Source organism: Cryptotermes secundus, unplaced genomic scaffold (genome assembly GCF_002891405.2).
Source record: "Cryptotermes secundus unplaced genomic scaffold, Csec_1.0 scaffold2732, whole genome shotgun sequence".
Taxonomy (NCBI): Eukaryota; Metazoa; Arthropoda; class Insecta; order Blattodea; family Kalotermitidae; genus Cryptotermes; species Cryptotermes secundus.
In genome coordinates this window covers 24,071-49,977 of record NW_019735516.1, presented here as the reverse complement: position 1 = coordinate 49,977, position 25,907 = coordinate 24,071, and the positions used below count along the sequence as shown (strand labels likewise).

Here is a 25,907-nt window from a genome sequence, read left to right as displayed (position 1 = left end):
CTCTCTAAGATCCATTCTAATATTGTCCACCCACCTACGCCTTGGTCTTCCCTGTGGTCTCTTTCCTTCTGGCTTTCCCACCAATATCCTATATGTATTCGTCTCCCCCATTCGTGCTACATGACCTGCCCACTTCATCCTCCTTGACTTGATCATTCTAATTATACCTGGAGAAGAGTGCAAGTTATGAAGCTCCTCACTATGCAATTTTCTCCAACCTCCTGTCACTTCATCTCTCTTCGGTCCAAATATTCTCAACACCCTGTGGTGGAAGGTGAATAAATTAAATGAAATGATTAGTTACCTTAAGCTCCCTAACGACATGTAATTCCCCATAGCTGAAGCCTATGTCACAAAATACAGCCTCAAAATTTCTTTTCCACCATGAAAATCTTTATGACTATCCCAAATATCTGCTAGAATGCTATTCACAGTCCCTGATTCACCTACATATATATATCACATATTATGTCACTGCTTTTAAGGTCTCAGAGATTCATTGTTTCGGCTTATTTTGGTCTTTGCACCTTGTGGATGAGAGTAACGTTGCCTGCACTTGTAACTGAAATTGATTATTCAAACATCCAATATTTATCTCTTACCATTAAAAAATGTCAGCAATATTTGTATTTATTTTAATCATGTCCACCGAGGTCAAAGTTCACCTGGCGAACTGTAGGTCTCACATTCCTTCTGGGTGGCTCGACCTGGCTCATTTTTTATTTTCAGACTCTCTTCTTGGAACACAGAACGTGCTGCTCTCTTCGCCTTCAAATACTACGAAATTTTTTTATAGGACATCTCAAAGGCACGTCCGGTTGGCCACGCTAACCTATATACGGTTAAACAAAATCAACAAAATTGGCATTCTGGCTTTTGTACTACGTACAATTCAGGTCAAATAATAACATTTAAAATTCCATTCCTAACAGTACAAATATGTTAAATGTCCCCTTAAGCGATCATACACCACATACATTTACGTCATACTACAAACTATTTTCGTGCGCAGTTACAGAACAAACACGCTTCTTTTCTCTTCGGGAGACGTATAGGCCGGTGTGGCCATCCACACACCAGAGCGCACCAGAGACACCAGATCACCAGATCGATCGCGGTGGCAGTGGCGGCCGTGAAGGCCGTCAGATTTTTCCCGTTGTGTTTTATAGCCGGTTATAGACGGTTATAGACCAGGCAGCGTTCTTGCGCGCAGGGTTCTACTCCGCGGTGGCGGTCGGTGGCGATTAGTTGTCGAGTTTGACTGCTGCATGCGTCGTCATCATCAACTACGTCTGCGAAAAGTAACGTTTTTTCCAGACGAGATAATAGATGCATCGTGTACGATGTTCTGATTACGCGATTTTTCGAACTGATCGCTACCACCACGGTGTTGGTGTGAGAAGACTTTATCGCCACCGCGACCTGACCGTGATCGCTCTGTTGTGTGGAAGCCTTATTGGCTGTCATGGCAACAGTAGACAGCTTCTTCATTGCTACGACGACATAGAAACAAAGCACGTTAAATTTACGAAAAATTAACAGAAATAACTCACACACTGCTCTTGCTTCCTTATTAGCGTATTACAGTCAGTTTCTTCGTTGTAAGACGACGAAATATTATTTAAAGTTAATTCAGATTATAGTTATGATAAGGATATCCATAATGTTGGCAATCGTACGGCCAAAGCAATCGAAAGCAATGAAGTGTGGGTAGTAGAATACTACGTTAATCGCACAAAACTTTACATCCCTACGATCCATATGATGGAACCAAGGTCGAGGTGAAGAACTGCTCGTGCCAGTTAACATGAACCATTGTAACATAAGAAGCTTCATAGCATCTTCATGTATCGGTTGCCAGGACCTAACATCCCACATTATTTTGTGTTTCCATAATATATAATATTGTGACATGACGGCGAAAGTCGGAATAGTGGAACTTTAAGAGGCCGTGATTGCTAAGCAGGGGCACGTGCGGCAGCAGATACAGACGCAAATGTATTAGAAGCGAAATTGTCTATGCTGGCGTTTGTGACAGCGCCGCTGTAGACCTGTTTCCGCAGCAACGAATCAACTCGCCAACAGTAAACAGTGTTTTCTGTGTGGTCCGCCCTGAGTCTCTATAACTGTAGCTATAGCTAAATATACTTGCACTTTGCAAGCAAGAACTGGGAGTTTGTGGGTTGTGGTAGCCAAGAATTGTACTACAGAGAATTGGAGAAATATTTCCTGCTGTAAGAAAAATGATGGTGAGTGTTATATACTTGTTTGCAGGATAAAGGTTATATTTACCTTCAGCTATTGATACAGAAGCCTAGAGTAACCAATATTTTGTTGCAAGATAGTATCATTTCCCCATAATCCATGTGGTTGACTAGTTTAGCATGTGTATTAATTAGAATGATACATTCAAGATAGGTGATGTGGGCAAGTCATTTAGGATAGATGTGAGAATGAGAAATACATAGAGGTATCCACATTGTAAACCTTCAGGAACCAGACCACTTTGGAGACCTGTGCATAAAGGGATGATGGAATTAATCATTTTCATGCCACAAGCTGATTAGATTGATAAGGTGCTCACATGTTAAAATTGCCAGAGTTGAGTGTTAATCCTGTAGTAGATAATTTCTGTCAAAAGATGACAGAAGCAGGCTCTCATGCTGTCTACATCTGTAGATATTTGAAAGTAATCTGCTGATGTACTGAGGTTATTTTTAGTTCTGTGGTAGGACTGGTCAGCCAGAGGATTAAAACACCTCACCAGATACAAACACCACATGGAATGAATATGGGCCAGTGACAGTATAATTGCATTGATTGTTTTTTTCAGAGCCTTATGGATATCGAGAGAGTACGAGGTCTGTGTAGTGAGATATGCCCATCATCTTCTCATGATGCATATCCACCCATCGGTATAAAAGCTGAGGTAATTTCAGATGAAGAAGAAGAGGAATATTCTGTGCTGATCACAATTCCAAGAATAGAGGTCAAACCTGAGGTAAACTGTCTGTTAGGTGGATTTCACAAATACAGATATCCCTTGTTTCATGAACTTCACTACAGCAAATGACTTACATTCATGAGTTTTATTTTTTTACAAGAGTAGAGAAATATATATACATCATGGTACAGGTGGGGACTCATTTTATGTGACTTACGAATGAGCTTCAAACTTTTGCATGTACAGTAATAGGAATATCAATTTTGATTTATGATATTTCACCTTACAAACAGTTTAGTGCAATGAATTGCCTTCATGAAACAAGGGATATTTGTATGCAGAATTGGTAGTTTTCTTTCTGATGTCCATCTGTCTGTGCACATGAAACAACTTAACTGTGGTCACTGGCTTGTGAAGATCATTTTCTGAAATGTCTTATGATGATTGTTATCTGGTGAGTGCTGCTTGTGGTGTACCATTTCCATTTTCTCTTAAGAAAATCTAATATACTTGAAATTAAATATTGTGTAAATTGAAGAATATTTCAGAGAAATTCTATAGCTCCAAAAATTTTCAACATTTTTCTTGTCCATGTACTAATCCAGTAAGCTTTGCTTTTGAACTACGTCATAGGACTCCCAGGATCTAAAATTGTCATTTATTTGTTTTCTAACTTTGATACAATTTGTATTCATATAATAAGAGAGTCATCATGTTGAGGATCTGTAACAGGATAAATAATGATTCTCTAAAATCTATGATGATGTCTGAGAGATTATACAGACATTCTGGACATTGCCCATTGCCTGAGTCTGAGTCTCATTTTATGACCGACGGTCAGTTGGCCAGTCTTTCTTGGCATAAAGCACCCATTTGGGGCTTGCTACCAGATCTTTATTATTGTTTGACAGTTACGGTCTTGTATTTTTGTGGGTGCCCTCTCTGATGAGAGGATGGGTCTGTCTTTTGTATATGCTGCTGGTCCTCGCTAGCGCAGTCTTTCTTGGATCCGAGGCCCTTGGTACCCGAGACCATATATTACTGTGTCAAATTTGAGACTCCCTTTTTCATCGCCTCCTATGACTTGGAGGGTCACGGTGGAGGTATTCGAACTCGCCTCCACAAGGGCCTTGCTCATTGCCTGAAGTATATTTAACGTACCTGATACTTTGGGAATTGCCTCTTTTCCTGCCTTTAGGTGACTCTCATTGTATTGACGGATTTTGTGTTATTCTTTTATGTTGATGTTAGTGGCATGAGTTGGGATGAAACATTGGCCCTTCCAGTAATCTGCACACTTCATCCCACAGCTGAAGACCATGGTAGTTACTAGTAGAAGAAAGATATTTGTTGAGCTTTCCCAGCAACAGCAGGCTGGGTTTGGATACAAGTGGCACAGAACACAGTTTATTTCTGTGCATGGATCTGAAGCACTCAGAAGGATTCAGATCATTGCACTGGTTTGTGGTGCACAGGCAAACTTTCCTCCAAACTTGCCTGGTGCAGAAGAGACAATAATTATAGCATAAGCTGAGTTGACAGATGATTCTGACATTGAATCTTACATATGATGATTTTACTGGCCACACATGTTCATTTCTCATGAAAAAAGACATCACTTTAAGAATTAACTCTTCTACCCACAATGTGAATAGGAGTAGGTGGTAGTGCAGTTAGTTGAGGCACTACGCTACAAGCCGGAAGGTTGTGGGTTCAAGTCCTGATGAGGTCATTGAATTTTTTCAATTGACCTAATCCTTCCAGCCACACAATGGCCCCGGGGTTGATTCTGCCTCTGGCAGAAATGAGTACCAGGAATATTCTTGGGGGTAAAGGGTGGCTGGCACGTAGGGCTGACAACCTTACTGCCATCTATGAGCGAATTGTCTAGAAAATGTGGGAACCTCAACATCTCACAACCCTATGGGCCTCCATGGCCTGTTACAGGGATACCTTTACTTACTTTTTTACTTTTTACCTACAGTGTGAATATGTTTGATCCACTTGTCATAACACAGTATTTTCAATCAGTCTCTTAACCATATTAAATTTCAGAGTGACCATTAGTAACAGAGAGACTGTTGGGTTTTTTAGCCGCGTGAAAAGATTTTCATCCAAGTCTAGGGGTGGAAACAGTATCTCCAGTCACTGATTGCATGTTTGCATGCATAAGACATCTACTAGTGGCACTGCAGTTTCAGTTTGTGGAAGTGAGACATAAGTGAATTCTTATGTTCTGTTTGAAACTGTTGAGTGGTGCTAGTTGCAAAGATTTTGAAAGGGAAGGCATGTAACATTATAGGAGGCAGAGGGACTTTCCACTATTGGCTTTCAGCTGCAGAATGCAGAAGCGGGCATGGCTTTTTTTTGAAGGTTTGAATAATGTCAGTAAAGATTTTTGAAGATGCAGTAACCAGGGCTGATGATTTATTCAGAATATTTAATGAAATTGCAGGGGCCTGCATTTGAAGTGGGGTCTTGGAACCCAGAGATTCATATGGTGCTATGGGTTTGATATGTTACATCAGTGTTTGGGTCTGCTCTGAGTTTGCCTAAGATGTGTCCTATGTGTGAGGGTTTGCTCGAGGATACAATTGTGTATGCTGATGAACTGTTTAATAAGGGGTTGACTGGTTGTACCTTTGTCTGTGGAGACAAGGTTTTCTTGAGCTGTTGCCATAATTCCTATAGCCTTTATGTGGTTGTACTCTGTGACTTGGCTGTAGTATATGAGAGGACTGTTTCATCTGACTTCAGCCTTATCATTCTGACTTTTGCATCAAGAGACCCATCTCCATAGGGTATGGAAATGAGTTGCCTTTTGCAGAATATTTGATCCTTTGGGTCTGCTGAAAAATGCCGCTTGTAATAAAGCTTTGAAAAAGATTTGTGATTGGTCCCATGCAAATAAATCAGTTCTGTGGAATATCTTGTATTATATGCATCTACAGTTGTAGTGAAGTTGAACTCAGTCACCACTGATGAGTGACTGAGTGTGGTTTCTCCCTAATAGCCAAAGTAGACCAATATGTCTGTACATCTGTGGTGTCTCATCCTGATAGCAGATGCATGCACGACATATCAGAAGCAATAAACTACTATCCTTGGAATTGAGCATTCCATACTGCTGCAGAAATGCTTGCAGTCCATATAATCAACAGATGAAGTATGAGGCTGCCATTCAGAGCCAGTATTTAATGATGGCTTAAGCCAGTTGTAAGACTGCCCCTTTGGTCTAGTGGTCAAGAGTTCCTGGATACAGATCCAGAGGTCCTGGGTTCGATTCCCGGCGCTACCAGATTTTGTGAGAAGTAGTGGGTTTGGAACGGGGTCCACTCAGCCTCATGAGGATAACTGAGGAGCTACTTGAATGGAAAATTAGTGGCTCCGATCTATAAAACCGATTAATAATGTTATATTTTAGCGTCCTGTTGCACTGATTCACGTTCATGATGTGTATTTGTACTAACCGTCTTACAGTGCAGACAATTTCACCTTTCTCTTCACTACATGTTTCGGCACTAATGTGCCATCTTCAGGTGTGGTTTTATTTACGTCAAACCATTGCACTATATGCAGTCACAAGGGAAGGACACAACACAGGACGCAATATACACAAGAATATAGGAAGAGTACTCCCATAGGAGAGGATTGACATAACTCGTGAATTTGAAGTGCGACATATAGATGATAAATCTTGAAAAGTTTTAATATATAAACTTTATTATTATACATGCCATATGTACATTTTAATCATTTTATAAAGGAGACATGATGGCATACAGTGCAATGGTTTGACGTAAATAAAACCACAAAACAAGGTGGCACATTAGTGCTGAAACATGTAGTGAAGAGAAAGGTGAAATCGTGTGCACTGTAAGCTGGTTAGTACAAATACACATCATGATCTATAAAACCGAGATTAACGGCTGTGGGAATCCATTGCACTGACCACGCGACACCCTCTATCCACAAAAGTTGACATTAACTTCGATAACAAGAGGCGGTCGCTCGGTCGGTATAGTCTGCTTGTGGACTAAAGACAACAGGAGTTTTTTTTTAAGACAGTTGTGAAGTGACATATGTAAATGATTCAAATCAACACATTTTAAGTGATATTAGTGTTCAGATGCTGTGAAATGCTGTTGGTGTTAAACTTGCACATAAACTAGAACTGGTGCATAGGCTGTAAACGTATAGAGTTCCGAGGGTGAAAATTACAGCAAGAAAGAGAATATCAGGAATTTTAAATTGAGTGGGCCAAGCCTGATGCATTCATACCAGATTTAGAGGATTCTATTCCATTCCAACAGATGACATTTTGTAACGAAATCTAGCATGTTTGCCTGAAACTATTCAGTTGCAGATGTTATCATAAAACAGTATGGGATCTACAGAGCAAAGTACAACAAATGAGATCTGCAGTAGACAGGTGGACAAATCATCACATAATACCACTAGTGCTAGTCCATTTGTAGCTCAGCATGTTGCTGAACGAGTGAAAGAATTCTCATGTGAAGGAAAAATACCCTCTGTGATTAGAATTTCAGAGGTTGGTTACACCTTTCCTTTCATATTGGAGCCCCCCATGTTCCCATTGGCAGTGTTACGAGTATATATGCATGTTATCATCAGGGAAATGGAGTGCTTCCAGGGTCAGCTTTAAGGGTGACTTTGTTTGCTGTCATCATCCATGGGATGGAAAATGTGGTTGGTCCATATTTGTCGACATTACTGTATGTTCATGATATCACAATCTACCAGAGTTTCCTGGAGCGCTTGTGCATTCAAAAGCTCACATCAGATCACTCTTGTGTTCTGCACTGGATTCACTAGAGTAGATTTCCTTTCCCTGCTGCAAACACCCAGGGCATACACGACACACAATTCCATGGTGTACATCCCCACCCTCCCAAGTCCATACCCAGCTAGTAGATCTCTGCCAGTTGCTTCATCTGTTACGTGTCTTGGCCTTCTGCTTGAGAGTAAGATTTTGTGGGAACTCGACCTCAGATGGCTACATGGTAAAGGCAAATATTCACTGTATATTTATATGAGACACTTGAGCTGTTATACTTCATATTGATAATTAAGTACCACCCCAAATATCTACCACATCACCAGCAAAACATACCATGCAATGTAGCCACAAAGGGAGAGACAATCAGTCATGTTCTGCATGAAATCTATGTAGAAATAGCAACACCAAAAGGATGCAGAATATCTGCAAATTATGCAATCTGTCAACAGTGATACATATGCAGATAACTCAATACATTCTCAATTATAAAATATTTGAAATGGTATGTATGAGTATGAGGGGTGAGCCATAAAACTGGCCCAAGCACTGTGACCTTCAGTGGTCTCTCGTGCTTTAAATGGTATGTAAATATTACTGCCAGAAATTTGTGTCTTCTGAACAGTCTCCTCTTTAACATGCAAGACTGATGATGATATTGTAACGTGTTCCATTACTGAATACGCCGTAGAGATCGTTAATTGGTTTATTGAACAATCTACAAATATCGGCTACAATTAATTATCACAATATTACGGGTTTCCACACTTTACAAACCCTACAACAAAATCTTCACATGCTAATAACGTGGGAGCTATACAAATCTCCCTGAATTACACACTCCAGGTATAACTGTACTACAGCACTCACTAAGTCTCGAAAGCACACAATAAGTCTTCCGCTCGCTGGCTTCTTAGCTATCACACACTCGCTGGCTGCTACCTTGAAAACTGTTGATAACACACTGCCTCTCGCTTGCTGCTCAGCTGGCTTTTATTCTGTTCGCTGTTGCTAGTGTGACGTGGCGTATAGCCTAGCACGCTGTTACCCCTTGGTGACGTCACCGCTGTTGACTCGCTTTGCCTAGCTTCAAGGTTGCGGGGACTCGGCTAGCTTCGGCTCCACTCGGCTCACTTTGGCTCCGCTCATGACATCACCGCGGGGAGAGTTGCGGGGTGATGGCTTGCCTATTACGCGAGTGCTACGTTACCGCTACGTGCAGCTGGGGAGGTAGGGGTCAACATGTCACAATATTATAGAGCTGAAACATGTAGGACAAATTTTATATAATAAGTCAAGTTTTAACTGCTAGGTATTATACTTGATGTTTCTTATTACTTAGTTATTCACTAAGTATGTTAACTTCTTTTTGTGGAAAGTTTTGAAGCAGAGGCAGGATGAGAATGCTCCAGACTCTTCTGTGTCCTTAAAACTGTCATGGATCTTATCTAAACGCTATGATCTGTATTAACACTTGTGGCATCCACACCGCCTGTCTTGAGGTTCTAGGTGTGAGGAATCTGGAGAACCTCTAGTCTTCCTGCAGTCATGTCTTGTTCTATACCCATGTAGCAACACAGCCCCATACATACACTGTGGTATTTCACACTTTCTACCAGAACAGATTTTGCTGAACACCTGAGTTTTCCAACCTGAATTAGTACACCATTAGCATATTCTGAATCTTGACAATGATGTGACTCCTGCTCTAAACACATTCTGTGTAATATGGAGGGTTGCTATTATCTGAGCTTTTGTTATCCATGCTTCTGCACACAGGGCAAAATTGGTGAAAAACCTGTATGTCAGAATTATCTGCAATTCCTTTGATCACTTCAGTGGACTATGAATTTCCTAACTGAAAACAGTTACCATCAGGAGTGTTTGTGCTATTTTGTACCAATCTCCTATTCCTACGCAGGCATGTCATGCATGCCCATACACATGCACGCAGAAGAAAACCCCTCCACCACGCTTTCAGTCTGCTACTTTGCACATGCTACTCAGATTCCTGGCATGATGATTCATACTACATTGAAGAGTGCACAAGGAATTGAAACAAAGACTATTAAACCACTCAAAGGTGAAAATTACATGCCAAAGGTGTGAGGTATTGGAGGTTTTGGAGTGGTATCTCACAATGTGGATCAAGAATTCTGTTAACACCCACCTAAGCCTAGTTCTGATTTAGCAGAAGGATGTTGGGTTGTATGAGGCTGTGAAGAAGAAATCTGCTGTTCTAGGAAAAGGAGCAGGATTCTAGGATGTAGTGAATATGACATTGTGGAATCATTAGAATCTGTTCCTTTCCCATTAACGGATGAGAAGCTGGCAGAGCTGGACAGGCTGACATATAAAGAAGTCCAGGATGACCTCAATGATGAGTGAGTGATTTCAGAAGAAAATACCTTGACAATTAAAAGTTTTAAGAGAAAATTTCATCAAAATCCTTGAGGCTGTGGATTATTTTGGAGCCATCATCATTTTGGCAAGGATGAATGTGGAGTAGCCTGTATGTTGCAATGCTGTAAAGAAATTTTACACAAAGGAAAGAATAATGCGGGCTGGAACCTAAAGAAGTGTGCAGAATGTAGACCATTCAGGGAGGGATCAGACTTTCAGGCAGGTCCTTCCAGTTTCCAGCATGCACACACAAACCACATACAAAATGTAAAATTACTGTTTGGTATACTCTGAAAGGCAAAATCAATTGAGAACTGGTATGTTTGTTTATGTAAAAGAAAATAATTTAATTATTAGTTTAAAATGTGCATCAGTTGTTTTTTTCATTTGTTGGGTAATGATTCCTTTTCAAAACATGTCATGGACGGCATGCTAACCTCTTAGGTTATGGTCACACCTGTGGCAACGCTTATTAATGCTTTTACATTATTTGTTGTGTCTGTTTGTGTGTGTGAGAGAGAGAGAGAGAGAGAGAGAGCGGGGGGGGGGCAAGCTACTCATATGGACCAACACACAGGATAACAAATTGTAGCCAGTGAAACCATGTGTTCCGATGTGGCAGTCCATCAGCTCCATCAAGGAGGAGGAACTCATGCTTAGAATTGCCTGACACAAGCATTTGTTGCATGGTGTCCCCTCACCTGCTTCTATACAGTGTGGTGTGCCCATTACCATGTCAAACTTCTGGAAGGATTGCCCATGCTCTGACAGAGGCAAGATATTTTCGTGGTGAGGGAACGTTGCATGGCATCCTAGGATATGACTGACAAGGATTTGTTCGTGATGTTGGGGTGGTCATGTCTATTTACCCCACTCTGTTCTGTTCTTCTGTTTGAGTCATTTTATATGTATTGTTGTTTCACAGATTTTACTAGGCCATATGCATTCTGTCTTAGTGACATTTCATAACTCAGCATTTATTGCTGTTTCATCTGACATTCCGGTCCACTATTAATCAGTCCATTATACAGACTTTAAAATGCATAGTATTATATAATTTTGTAATTTGTTATATAGTAGAACTGTAGCTTGGCTTTTATTCATTCAGAAGCTGCCATACATTGTGAGGGACACACTCCCCCCCCCCACACACACCCACCCACACACACGAGCCATGCTCACTTTCCTTCCCTCTCTTTCCCCCATCACTCCTGCCTCCTTAAGCGCTCATTGTACATACCTGGATTTCAGAATTACTTCTTTTCATAGGAGGATTTGTCAATGTTATTTCTTCCAATTTTGCAGAATGTTCTGTATGGACTTGAAACTGTACCTGGTGAGAACTGGAGGTTTCACTGTGATGGGTGCAAGAAGTCATTTAGTCGGCAGAATGATCTGAAGAAGCATCAGCTCATACACAGTATAGAGCAGCTGTATTGCTGTGACATGTGTAATAAGGTATTCCGTCGGCAGCGTTATCTGCATAGACATCAGCGCATACACATTAGGGAGTGGGCATTTTGCTGTGAAGTGTGCAGTATATCATTCAGTCAGAAGTGTGATCTGAAGAGACATAAGGGTATATACCATAGGCAGCAGCAATTTTGCTGTGACGTGTGCAATAAGACATTCACTGATAAGCGCAATCTTAAGAATCATCAGCGCATACATAGCGAGAAGCGTCCATTTTGTTGTGATGTTTGTGGTAAGTCATTCAGGTACCGCAGTACTCTGAAGAATCATCAGCACGTACATACCGGGGAGCGGCCATTTTGCTGTGAAGTGTGTAATAAGTCATTCCGGCATCAGAGTTATCTGAAGCCACATCAACGCATACACAGTGGGGAGCAACCATTTTCCTGTGACGTTTGTAATAAGTCATTCAGTTTTCAGAGCAATCTGAAGAGACATCAGTGCATACATAATGGGGCACGTCCATTTTGTTGTGACATTTGTAAAAAGTCATTTGGGCATCACAGTACTCTGAAGAATCATCAGCGCATACACAGCAGGGAGCGACAAGTTAGCCATGTGTAATATGTCATTCAGAACACATACAGTGGGGAGGAGCCATTACCTGTCATTCAGTCTTTAGAGACATCTGAAGGCACATCAGCTTACACACAGTGATGTGTACAGTAAATCATGAGTAGTAGAGGTGAGTTTAGATTAAAGGCACAATATGTGACTTGTAGCATTCCACAGTATTGCATATTGTAAGCAACACAGTTTCTGTGTTGGATGCTGCATGTTTGCAGAATGACTGAATCGCTACAACATAGCGACGTCATTGTCATGGAGTGGCCTGTACACATAAAAACCTGGTATACATCACTCCAAGTAAACAATCTGTTGGGTGATACGTAGAATAATGAGTATATGCTCCACAAGACAATAGCAAGGTCAAAACCACGTGACCTAATTTATGAGAGAATATCCTGATACTCAGGTGCCCCATAATTGCTTCTACCACCAGATAAGCATATCAACATGTAGTGGTCACAAAGTTTTAAAGAGATTTATTACAAAATACCTCATTTCCGTACAATTTTAATGCTAATTTTCAAGTTTTAATTTTTAATTCTAAATTTTACTGCCTAAGTATTTATATTTTAACTGAAAAATTCAATTTATGCATTTAAAAGTCACAAGAACACAACATGAATCCATATTGAAATTAGAAACAATTCAAGAACTAGGACTAGTATCATTGTATGCCTGATGATGGCCCAATATAAGGGCCAAAACATGTAGTGTCAACACCAAATTAAACAAATGTTGATACAATTTTGTCTGTTTTGTTTTTCATGTATACTGTTGTGTAGACTGCGCCCATTATGTACATATATCCTATATATGACACACAACAGGATGCATACTATTAAGAATGTTGCAAGATTTTGGGTGATACTACAATAAGATACAACACATGAATAATGAACGTCACACCATGCTCAAACAAAACACAGCACACAAAACTACACAAACAACAGAGGACACATTACACACAATGAATTAATCCCTCACTAACTCTGCATCAGTAGGAACTCTTCCTGGTGTTTCTCAACATATGTCTATCGACTACCACTGTATCACCGCAAGTGATTCTCCTCCATGCTCTTGGAATATGTATTCCATTTTGTGCGTCTTCACCATATATTATACTGGGTAGTGCATAAATGTGCTTACAAGTTGCACTCATTGTCAGGAGTGAAGACAGATTGATGCTGTGACTACTTATTCAACATTTTGAATGTTTAAAAAAAAGAATCTGCACTTATTTCATCTGGCTCGGGGCAGGAGCCGTGATAATGAATGGTGATGGATGCTTGCATTTCATAACATGTTGATAACTTACTGAACAGCTGAGCAAGTAGTAGCTTCCCTAGAAAGGTTCAGCTGTATGGAGTTGATTAATGTTTGGTTTAGAGTGATTTCCTTCAACTGATTTTCAAAGAGCAGCGGGGCCCTGCAGCAACCCTGCCAATGCACTTTGATTTAATCTGTGTTGGCCATGCAATGCTAAGACTGTAAAGGTCATATTTTGTGATATGCTTGAAAGCTGTCTCAGTCTTTAGACTAGAAAGCTTGATATTGCATGATGAATAGTAAATGGAGAGTTGGAAGTACATAGTTTGGAAGGAAGTTGTGACTTGATTTAAGGTAGTTTCCTAGCATTTGCCTGATGTGGCTGAGCAAAACCATGAATAGCCTCAGCCAGGATGGCTGGTATGCAGATATTTTAACATTTAATGCATTGTCAAATAGGAATTGTCTGATACTCTTCTTTTTTTGCAACTCATTAAATATGAAAAAAGAAATTCTGCATGGAAACCACGTACCTAAACTTCTGTGCTGGTTTCCATGCAGATGCAAATGCAAATGCAGTGACTCGCTTCTCACGGCTTTAAGCCTTCCCTATGAATATGATTATGGAACAAAACTGTGTAGGAAAGAAGCAGAGGTCACACAAAATCATGACACTGACCATGTTCTCCATATAGGACAAGGTGAAGCCAGACACAGAACATATGAAAGGCTTTTAAAGTTGGCAGTGGTCAAGCTTACGACTGTTGAAGCGACTAAGCTGCCTCTGTAGCATAAAATAAACAAGATAGGAATTACCTGCTTTGCAAAGCCTGAACTGTACATTATGTAAAAGGAAGAATTTTCAATAACATGTTGTATCTGGGATATGTACACTAAGTTTTTAAAGGGGTCCGAACCCCAAACTTCATACATGGAAAATTAGAGACATTCTTACAGCGGTCATAACTAGCTTCAAGATCGACATCTGATTCGTCATCTTTAAAGAGGCATAGGGCCATTCAGCTGTATGGAGTATTGGATGGTCACGGGAATTATAAGTAACAGGACTTCAGTGTCAAGTATGTAACACCTGCTGGAAATGTCAATACGCCCTTTTCTCACTAAAAGATAGTGAAACTCTAATCCTATATTGACACAGCAATAGGAAGTCTAGGTTGCCTAATGCTGGAAATGGACGCTTTGGAATAAGCAAGTAGGGTCATCTGTGGTGCATGGTACATCTTCACGTCCTGTAAAAATAAGACAGGGATGAAGACATATTACATTAAATCAGTGTGGGTGTGGTAATATACAGGAAAATTAACTTTTTGAATGCATTCCTGTACGCTTATTCCAAATCTTTAATACTTTTGTCAAAAGGACAAAAGTATTAAAGATGAGCAGCGACACACACACAGGGAGCCTGCACAGAATAATACGTGAACGGTGCTGAAAACAAGAAATAGCCACTGCAGCACATGTAGGCAAGAGCAGTTGTCCCTGGTATTTAAAACTTTAAATTTTGAACTTTAAATTTTAGAAATTTTAAATTTTAAACTGGAATTCTAAAAATGAAATTGATGAGCGTGTGTTGGCGAGATTTTAAAACAAAACTGACAGGCTGATGTTTTAGATTTTGGACTGTGTGCAGTGTGACAGCTACATAGTGAAAAATACACCTGATGATGGCCAATTATGGCCGAAACATGTAGTGTAGAGGAAAAAAAGACAAAGATCTACAACCAAATAAATTGTTGCATTCATGACGGCATTTGTATTATTACATATAGAAGTGTATAGTGCAACAGGATGCTTAAATATAATATCCATACTTCTATTTGGCATAAGGAAAAATTGCCTGATCAGTGGAAGGAATCTATTATTGTACCAGTTCACAAGAAGGGTGATAAAACTGACTGTAGTAATTATCGGGGGATGTCACTGCTATTAATTTCATACAAAATTTTATCCCATATTCTTATCTCAGGGTTAAGTCTATTTATAGATGAAATTGTGGGAACGTCCCACATACTAACACGCAGTTTTGCTGGTCTAACAGACAGCACTCATTCCTAGTCAATATCACATTGCTGCACGTCAGAGTCAGAGTCAGAGTCAGAGTCAGAGTCAGAGTCACGTTGCAACTGACGGTCAGTCAGTCTGTCTGTCTGTCTGTCTTGGTGTCGAGCCCCAGCTGGGGCTCATGACCAGATATTTCTTTTGAATGAAAGTTACTGTCTTGTCTATGTATAGCGCCCTCTCTGACGAGAGGTTGGGCCTGTCATTTGTTAGTCAGTCTGTAGTACTAAGTCCACTGTCTGTATTTACACATATTTATAATACACTTATTCTTATTTAAATGTACAATATATACACGGCCTCTGTCAGTCCAGGCTAGGTACAGCAGATTATGCCCTTTTATATATATATAAATTTCCTAGTAGTATTAGCTACCACAGATTGCTGCACGTTGCTGCCACCACTCGTATTTATACAGGACTCGATGTCCAGCCCACCTGAAGATCATCATGTATGTTAGCCAATCAGTGCTCACAATCGCAACTGCAAGTTTAAGCTCCGCCCAGCAAGCATGGTATAAAAGCGGAGCCCAAAGCTTGCAATCATCAGTGATCACATTCAGTTCAGAGCGATCAGTCATCAGAGTCATCAGCTCTTCATACGCCAAAGACAGCTGCCACAACTCTCCAGCAACCTCGCTCTGTGACCAGGCAGCTAACGTAGTTGCCGCAACTCTCCAGCAACCTCGCTCTGTGACCAGGCAGCTAACCTAGTGGCCGTAACTCTCCAGCAAACGTGCCGTAAGCAGCTGTTCCTACAGGTGCATGCAGCACAACATTACTGGCCAGACAAACCAGCTGAACAGTCGTGAAGACTTGGTCTACTACAAAGGAGCAAATTCTACCAGTGCACTCATGGCGGAACAAACTGCCCTTTTCAGGGCCATCCTACTTTTGACATTCCACATAGCTTTGCAGCTATTCAGTACATTCAATTTATACAATTTAATATATAAAATTGTTACAGATTTACGTGGTTGTCTTTTAGAACATCGTCAATCCAACAAAATTATTGGGGATCATCAGTGTGGGTTTCAACATAACAGATCAAGTGCAGATCAGATCTTTTGCATTTGTCAGATATTGGATAAAAAATGGGAGTACAATGAGACAGTACATCACCTATTTGTAGACTTCAAGAAAGCCCATGATTCAGTTAGGAGGGAAGTATTGTACAATATTCTGATAGAGTTTGGCATACCCATGAAACTAGTTAAGCTGATTAAAATGTATTTAAACAAAACTTATAGTAAAGTCTGTATAGGTAAACATTTGTCTGACAAATTTCCTATCTAGAATGGTCTAAGACCAGGAGATGCTTTATCGCCACTCCTTTTCGACTTTGCTTTAGAATATGCCATTAGGAAGGTCCAGGAAAACCAGGTGAGACTGAAATTAAAGGGGACACATCAGCTGTTGGTCTGTGCTGATGTGAATCTACTGGGTGATAATATATACCATAAAGAAAAAACACAAATTTTAATTGATGCAAGTAAGGAGGTTCGTCTAGAAGTAAACACAGAGAAAACTAAGTATATGTTGCTGTCTCATCACCAAAATGCAGGGCAAAATCATGACATAACAATAGGAAACATATGTTTTGAAAATGTGGTACAGTTCAGATATTTTGGAACGATGATACCAAATCAAAACCTGATTGACGAAGAAATTAAGAGGAGCCTGAACTCTGGTAATGCTTGCCACCATTCAGTCCAGAACCTTTTGTCTTCTTGTCTGCTGTCCAAAAACATAAAAATTATAATATTGAAAACTATAATTTTGCCTGTGGTTCTGTATCGGTGTGAAAGTTTGTTTCTGACATTAAGGGAGGGACATAGACTGAGGGTGAAGAAAGCAGTTTTCTAGGATGTGGCGCCATGTAGATATTGTGTTAACCGACGTTTCGGAGGAACTAATTAGTCTATTTGCACCTGCTGATGCTTGTTCTTTGCTTGAGAATTTTCTTCTTTTTTCTTCTACCCTGAAGATGGAGGCGCTACGTTCCTCCGAAACGTCGGTTAACACAATATCTACACAGTGCCACATCCCAGAAGACTGATTTCTTCATAGTCACCACCATGAAAATCTCAGATCTTACATAGACTGAGGGTATTTGAGAACAGGGTGTTGAGGAGAATATTTGGGGTGAAGAAGGATGAAGTGAAAGGAGGTTGGAGGAAACTGTATAATAAGGAGCTTCATAACTTGTACTGTTCTCTAAGTATAATTAGAATGATCAAGTCAAGGAGGATGAGGTGGACAGGGCATGTAGCACGAATGGAGAGATGAGGAATGCATATAGGATATTGGTGGGAAAGCCAAAAAGAAAGAGACCACTGGGAAGAGCAAGGCGTAGGTGGGTGGACAGGATTAAAATGGATCTTAGAGAGATAGGATGTGATGGTATGGATTGGATTTATCTGGCTCAGGAATGAGACCAGTGGAGGGCTGTTGTGAACACGGTAATGAGCCTTCAGGTTTCATAAAATGCTGAGAAATTCTTGAGTAGCTGCAGATTTGGCTTCTCAAGAAGTGCTCTGTTCCATAAGTAAATAAGTAAGTAAGTAGGTATCATTTTACTTCTTCTATTGGGGTTTTACTCAGGTAACACNATATAGGATATTGGTGGGAAAGCCAAAAAGAAAGAGACCACTGGGAAGAGCAAGGCGTAGGTGGGTGGACAGGATTAAAATGGATCTTAGAGAGATAGGATGTGATGGTATGGATTGGATTTATCTGGCTCAGGAATGAGACCAGTGGAGGGCTGTTGTGAACACGGTAATGAGCCTTCAGGTTTCATAAAATGCTGAGAAATTCTTGAGTAGCTGCAGATTTGGCTTCTCAAGAAGTGCTCTGTTCCATAAGTAAATAAGTAAGTAAGTAGGTATCATTTTACTTCTTCTATTGGGGTTTTACTCAGGTAACACAGTTAACACAGTATATCTCTTTAGTCTCTGTGTAGTTTCGCTATTATCTAGTAGGTTCACTGCTAGTGCATTAGTGTGGTTTTCTAATTTTATTAAGTGGTTTGTGTTCCACTNTTGGATTTATCTGGCTCAGGAATGAGACCAGTGGAGGGCTGTTGTGAACACGGTAATGAGCCTTCAGGTTTCATAAAATGCTGAGAAATTCTTGAGTAGCTGCAGATTTGGCTTCTCAAGAAGTGCTCTGTTCCATAAGTAAATAAGTAAGTAAGTAGGTATCATTTTACTTCTTCTATTGGGGTTTTACTCAGGTCTGCTTGGTGGGGGGTTTTACTCAGGTAACACAGTTAACACAGTATATCTCTTTAGTCTCTGTGTAGTTTCGCTATTATCTAGTAGGTTCACTGCTAGTGCATTAGTGTGGTTTTCTAATTTTATTAAGTGGTTTGTGTTCCACTTCTTTATTTCACTGAGCACTGTGTTCATTTGTAGATCTTCATGGATCCTGTGGTTGTTTATGTACCAAGGTGCATTCAGAATGGATTGGAGAGGCTTGGATCGAGAGAGTTGGACAATTTTGATGTTGGAATTTGAGGCTGTTCCCCATAGCTGAATTCCATAGGTCCATATGTGTTTGAGTACAGCTTTGCATAGGAGGAGTTTGCTTTCTGTTGATAGTGTTGAGCTTCCGAGTAGCCACTGCATTTATTTAGCTTTTTGTTTGAGCTGTTTTCTTTTGGATTTGTTGTGCTTTGGCCATGTCACTCTTCTACTGAGTTGCATGCCCAGGTATATCACTTCATATTTCTGAGGTAGATCAACATTGCCCATTTGCCCTGTCAGACATGTTTGGTTGCATAGGGTGAATGAAATATGCATCGATTTGCTTTGGTTTATTTTGATTCTCTGTATTTTTGCCCAATTGTTGATGTTATTGATGATGGCTTGGAGTTTCATTAAGGCTGTGGCTGGATCCTCATGTGTGGTTGCTGTATTATCAGTGAAGGTAGCATTGTTTCTTTTAGCGCTTGTATAGATACGCTAGACTTTATTAAAGTTTTTTTTTGCAATCAATATGTTGATGTAATTTGTTGCTTTGCCTTTATATTCGGCTAGCTTGCATACATGTTATACTTAATGGTTCTTATTTAGTTATTCACTAACTATGTTAACTATTTTATGCTGCAAGTCTTGAAGCAGAGACTGGATGAGAATGTTTCAGACTCTGCTGTGTCCTTATTCACTCTGCAAGCTTTTGTGAATATGTTAATGAACTTTGAGTTCCATAAAAGGCAACTCATATTCTGGGCTACCTCTGTGACGACAAGCTTCTGAAAAATGGTTCTGCTTCATGGACTTAGCAGTTCAGTCATTTTGAATTTGCATGGAAGAAATCTCTACAAAACAATTATTGTCACGCCATAAAGAAAGGAAAGTATAGCCTGTTTTTAGCTTATTTTCCTTGTTAAAAAAGAATGGAAGAAGTTATGGAAAGTGCTAATTGTGTACTACGTTTCTCTATATATTGAATGTTTGGTATGATCTGGACTGGATATAAGACATCACATCTAGTAACTTTGGAACTGAATGTGACTGGATGCCTGAAAGTGAGAATAGTGGAGTCTAAGGAGACAGCTCTTGCAAGGCAGCAGCTGTGTAAGCATGTTCCCACAGCAACAAATACACTCGCAACAATGGAAAAACTGTTGGACGCGATGCATGGCCCTTGTCTTATGAAATAGTCAAAACATAGTGAAAGGAAAGTATACCATTATTTATTTCCAGGACTGCTTGTATGTAATGTGAATGCATAGCTGTTATAGATAAGGCACTGTTTGTTTTACAGAACCCTGCAGATTTTGGGAATGTGCGAGGTCTGCATAGTGAAACATGCCCAGCTTCTTCTCATGATGCATGTTCGGCTGTCAGTATAAAAGCTGAGGTACTGTCACATGCAGAAGTGGAGGAGGATCCTGTCCCGCTAACTTTTGTAGGAATAAAGGCTGAACCTGAGGTGAGTTGTGTCTATGCCCATGTTAGGCAGATTTCACAAATACAGATCTCCCTTGTTTTATGAGCTTTTGCTACAGCGAACAACATATATTCATAGGGATTATATTTCTGCAAAAGCAGAGAAATACACACACAGCGTGGGGCAAGTGGGGAGAAACAGATATCACCACCCACATACATCTATCTCACCACTGCAGTCTCTCCACATGCCTTGTTCTGATCATACATAATTAGCTGTGTTTCTGATACTTATATTTCATCCATAAATGTCTGTTATTTATTCCCATATTGTCTCCCTAACAGGAGGAAGTTGTTGTAAAAGATAAAGAAATATCCACTCTAAGATGAGCTGTGAAAACTGCATGTATGGCTCCACAATGAAATTGATACCATCATAAATTCTGTCTAAACACTGTGTCCAGTTTTAACTCATGTGTTTTCTGCACCAGCTATCTTGAGATTGTATGTGTGAGGAATGTGGAGAACCTCAAGTCTTCCTATACTCCTTGGTGAAGGTGACAACACAGCCCCATACTTCTTGCATTGTGACATTTTACTCTACCTTCCACAACAGATTCTTACTCTCAACATGTTCTTTGTAATACGAGGGGTTGCCTTTATCTGAGTCTTTGTTAGTCATGCCCCTGCAGGTCAGAATTAAAGAAAATCTATATGTCAGAATTCCCAGAAATTCTGAGGATAGGACTATGGCTTCCATAACTGAAAACAGTTCCCATGTGGAGCGCGTGTGCAATTTTGTCCAAATCTCCTATACACACACATGCACATCCCCCCCACTGTTTTTTACTGCAGCCACTGCTGTGTATGTGTGGGTCTTTCTATTACTTTCTTTGTGATTATTAAAAATTTACTGGCCTTGGTACAGCCATGACAGAAGAGCACTGCACCACTGTGTTCTGCAGGAGAAAGTTTTACAATATTCATGTGAAACTGGATGTTGTGAACATGTGATAAGTTTTGCATGTGCTTCACAGATTCTTAGCATGCTGATTCATACTGCTTTGATGAGTGCACAGGCAGTTGAAACAAAGGCTGTTAAACCATTTGAAGGTGAAAATTACACACAAAGGTGTGACGTATTGGAGGTTTTGAAGTGGTGTCTCACAATATGAATTGAGAATTCTATCAACACTCCCATAAGGCTAGCTCTCATTGACCAGGAAGCTGTAAGGTGTGTGTTAAAAGAGGTAATTTTAGTATGGCATGGTCATTAGTTCTAAATGGGTGTAGGGTTTGTTGGGTAAATATTCCTTGTAAAATCATTGTCATGGATGACATGCTACCTTCTCAGGTTAGACACACATCTGTGGTAACCTCGGATCTAGTAGATGCTATTTACACTTGTTTACATTATTTGTTGTGGGTGGAAATCCCCACTTGAAGGTGATTCGCTTCATGTGGCATCTTTGCATTTCTTAACCATGGATAATGACCCCCTGTACCACCATGGCATATCCAGTTCTTGACACTTCCCTTTCCTGTGAATGATATGCAGCAGGTATCCCCTTTAAATATTTGGAGCATTTTGCTGTGTACATAGTGGTATACAGAATCTTATTCTGTATTTGTTGGTTTTCATACCCTTCAAGTGTGTCTATGATTTGTTAAATTACTTGCTTATTAACATAGTTCTGTTATTCTGTGTTCTTCTCTTTCTTGTGGTCAGGAAGTTTCAGAAATAGGTAACTGAGCTGCGTGACAAGACACAGGGGTTGGACAAAATAATGGAAACACTACAGATACTGTACACATGGTGTTGGACCACTTTTTGCCTTCAGTACAGCCACAGTTCTTGAAATGGACTTGTACCAGTTTTGAACAGCATCTAGTGGAATTTTATACCATTCTTCTTGAAGGACATTTTCAAGTTACTTTAGAGATGTTGGAGATGGGAATCTGTTTCTCACTCTAGTCTCCAAAACTGACAAGAATGGTTCAGTGATGTTCAAATCTGGAGATTGTGCTGGCCAGGGAAAATGCCGAAGTTCACCTTCATGCTGTTCAAACCATGACTGAACAGTTGCAGCTGTGTGAAGGGGGCTTCTTGTTTCAGAATACCCCATTGTTGTTCAGAAATAATGTTTGGATCATGGGCTGCACCTGATTACCCAACCTGTCTATGTACTCCCTTGCAATAATTCGGCCATAATTGGTAATAATGGGACCAACAGATTAGTGTACCACAATGTATCTGCCCAAACCATCACAAAAGCTCCCCAGTATTTCACTGTTGGAAGCAGGCATTCCGGATTGTAGACTTCCTTGGGTGTTCCCCATATGTAAACTTTTCCTGATGTAGGTAATAGGCATAGTATGAAGCATGATTCATATGACCATATCACATGCATGCTTCCTGTTGTCTGATGACACCACCGTTCATGCATATGAGCATTACTTTCAGTAATCACAGGTTTAGCAATTGCAACCCTACTGTGAATGGTGGATTTGTGAAGCTCCAATTGGACAGTTTGTGAAGCTCACATTGAACACTTTTTGTGGAAACTGGGTCTTCAAGATGAATATTCAGTTCTGCTGTCCAGTCACGTAATGCTGCAGTAGTTCTGTGATTTTTCAAAACAGTCCTTCTCATTGGATGACGTTCTCTTTCTGTCAGTGTTGATTTCGCCCACTGTGCCTCATCGCTGATGTTGTCTTTCCATAATTCATGTATGCTGCCATAACCTAAGAAACTCGCTCTTGATACACGTACTAATGTGGCAGTTTTTGTCACAGCTGCTTCAGCTAAACACACACCAACAATCTGTCTTCTTTCAAAATGAGACAAGTCTTCCATTTTCATCACAATCACTAATGCACTGACATGAGCACTACAGAGTGTAAATAAATGGCAGAAGAACATCCAGTGTTGGCAACTGAAGTTTTTTAATGTGACCAAGACAAACAAATTCTCTTCCTCAATTTCTTAGTGATTTCATTATTTCATCTACCACCTGTATATACCAATATTTAGACACTGAGTCCAACTAGGGAGCATTGAAACCAACAGTTGGATGAGGTGCAATAAAGTGATGTTTGAGCAGTGGTGCTCACATTGGCATATTAAAGGCTCTTTTCTTATTTCATCTGACACCATCCTTTGCATTTTGATCTTTCTTGCACAGACACCATTATTGCTTTGCAGAGTCTCGTCCGACACACACAGGGACATCTGGTTTACCACTTCCATATGGAGATGCCTTTTGCAGGCTGTCTAGCTCAGTGGCCCTGCTTGGCAATGAGACTGTGAATGCAGCGGCCAGTGAAGTTGTTTTCCTTGGGAGTTTGTCATCAGAATAACCTCTGGGTGGTACTTTGTGCCTTACTTCTTTACTGTGTTATCTCATCATGGCAGCATCTATGGACCAACACAGGATAACAGATTGCGGGCAGTGAAGCCATGTGTTTCGGTATGGCACTCCTCCAGCTTCATCAGGAAGGAGGAAGTCATCCTTACATGCCTTCGAATTAGGCACGGTTGCCTGACACATATGCATGTGTTGCAAGGTGCCCACATTTACTTCTACACAGTGTGGTGTGCACATCTGGAAGGAGTGCCCATGTTCTGACAAATGCCAATCTTCTCATGGTCAGGGAATGTTGCATGGCTTCCTAGGTGGTGACTGACATGGGTTTGTTCAAGATGTCAGGGTGGCTGTATATATTTAACTGACTCTGATCTGTTCTTCTGTTTGAATCGTTTTGTATGTTTTGTTGTTTCAAGGCTTTCACTAGGCCATACACTGCCTGACTTACTGTCATTTCTTAACTCAGCATATATTATCCTTTCATTTTAGGATCATATCCTCTATTTCAGCAGCCTCCTGTCGAGCCTTACAAAGGGATAATGTTCTTTAATGTTATAATCTATTATGTAATGGAAGTGGAGCTTGAGTTTTATTGACTCACAGAAAGACATACGTGCTAACGGACACCCACACAAAGTTGCGTATTTGCTGTCCTTTCTTCTTGATCTTCTCCCCACTCTTTCTCACCCATCTCTCTCATAACCCCTCTGCCACTCATACCTGAGTTTCAAACTCATTTCTCTTTGTAGGAGGATTTTCATGTTATTTATTCTCCTTTTGCAGATTATACCAGATGAACTTCAACCTGTACACGGTGAGGAGTGGCCATATTCCTGTGATGTCGGTAATAAATCTTGCAGACAAATGTATAATCTGAGGACACATCAGCCCATATGTGGTGTGGAGCGGCCAATTAGCTGTGATGTGTGTAATAAGTCATTCAGTGAACAGAGTACTCTGAAGAAACAGCAGTGCATACAAAGTGGGGAGAGGCCATTTTGCTGTGGCTTGTGTAATAAGTCATTCAGTTGGCAGAGTCATCTGAGGGCACATCAGCGCATACATAGTGGGGAGCGACCATTTTACTGCGATGTGTGTAATAAGTCATTCAGTTATAAGAGTCATCTGAAGACACATCAGCGCATACATACTGGGGAGCGACCATTTTGCTGTGATGTGTGTAATAAGTCATTTAATCAGCAGAGTACTCTGAGGACACATCAACACATACATAGTGGTGAGCAGCTATTTTGTTGTGACATGTGTAATAAGTCATTCATTCATCGCAGTACTCTGAAGAGGCATCAGCGCATACATACAGGGGAGCAGCCATTTTGTTGTGACGTGTGTAATAAGTCACTCAGTGATCAGAGTAGTCTGAAGATACATCAGCGCATACATACTGGGGAGCGGCCATTTTGCTGTGATGTGTGTAATAAATCATTCAGAGTTCAGAGTCATCTGAAGAGGCATCAGCACACACATTGTGGGGAGCGATCATTTAGCTCTGATATGTGTAATGCCACTCAGTCTTGAGTGTCATCTGAAGACATGTCAACTCACACACAGTGGTGTGTGCAGTAAATTCAAAGAGTAGTATAGGTGGCTTTAGACTAAGGGAACAATATATGATTTGTAGTATGCAACAATGTTGCAAATTGTAAGTAAGACAGTTTTACTGTGTGTTGCATGCTGTATGGCTGTAGAATGTTACAAGACATTGGAGCTCCTGGCAGTTGTTAACCTTTCTGTCTGACAGGAAATGAACTGAGTCCCATGGTACAAAACTCAGTGCATATCAGTGTCTGTTAAGTTTCTGATTGCTGAATGTGTACAAGACCCTGTCCAGGTGAGTGTAAACAGACATGACATTCTCCCACAATGTTTATTTTAAGCGTGGAAGCTAATGATTAGTAGAGGGTATGTATCTGAACTGACTGACAGCTTGTAAACACAATTCTGCGGCATCAGTCATCCTTCCTTGTATGTCAACTGTGCCCTTCTGCCATCTTGCCCAAGTAAATTTGTTGATCAGTTATGAATTGATATTTCATTTATATTGAATATTTTCATGTGTAGAATGGTACATGCAACAAAAATGATGGGTTCTAG

The 25,907-nt window shown here is 40.4% G+C and overlaps 1 protein-coding gene across 1 annotated transcript; it reads left to right on the top strand.

The window, feature by feature from the left end:
* The first annotated feature begins 221 nt into the window (after positions 1–221).
* LOC111869504 (zinc finger protein 271-like) lies at positions 222–25,907 on the top strand. The gene is made up of 5 exons (XM_033753456.1): positions 222–2,249; positions 2,834–3,001; positions 20,303–20,470; positions 24,579–24,887; positions 25,875–25,907. The coding sequence occupies exons 1-5, from the start codon at positions 2,244–2,246 to the stop codon at positions 25,905–25,907; spliced, it is 684 nt and encodes a 227-aa protein (XP_033609347.1). The 5' UTR covers positions 222–2,243.

Bases quoted from the DNA above. Each gene is read 5' to 3' on its own strand.
- LOC111869504 (XM_033753456.1), top strand. The intron at 3,002-20,302 runs GTAAACTGTCTG...TTTGTTTTACAG, and splicing joins GAATAGAGGTCAAACCTGAG to AACCCTGCAGATTTTGGGAA. The intron at 20,471-24,578 runs GTGAGTTGTGTC...CTCCTTTTGCAG, and splicing joins GAATAAAGGCTGAACCTGAG to ATTATACCAGATGAACTTCA.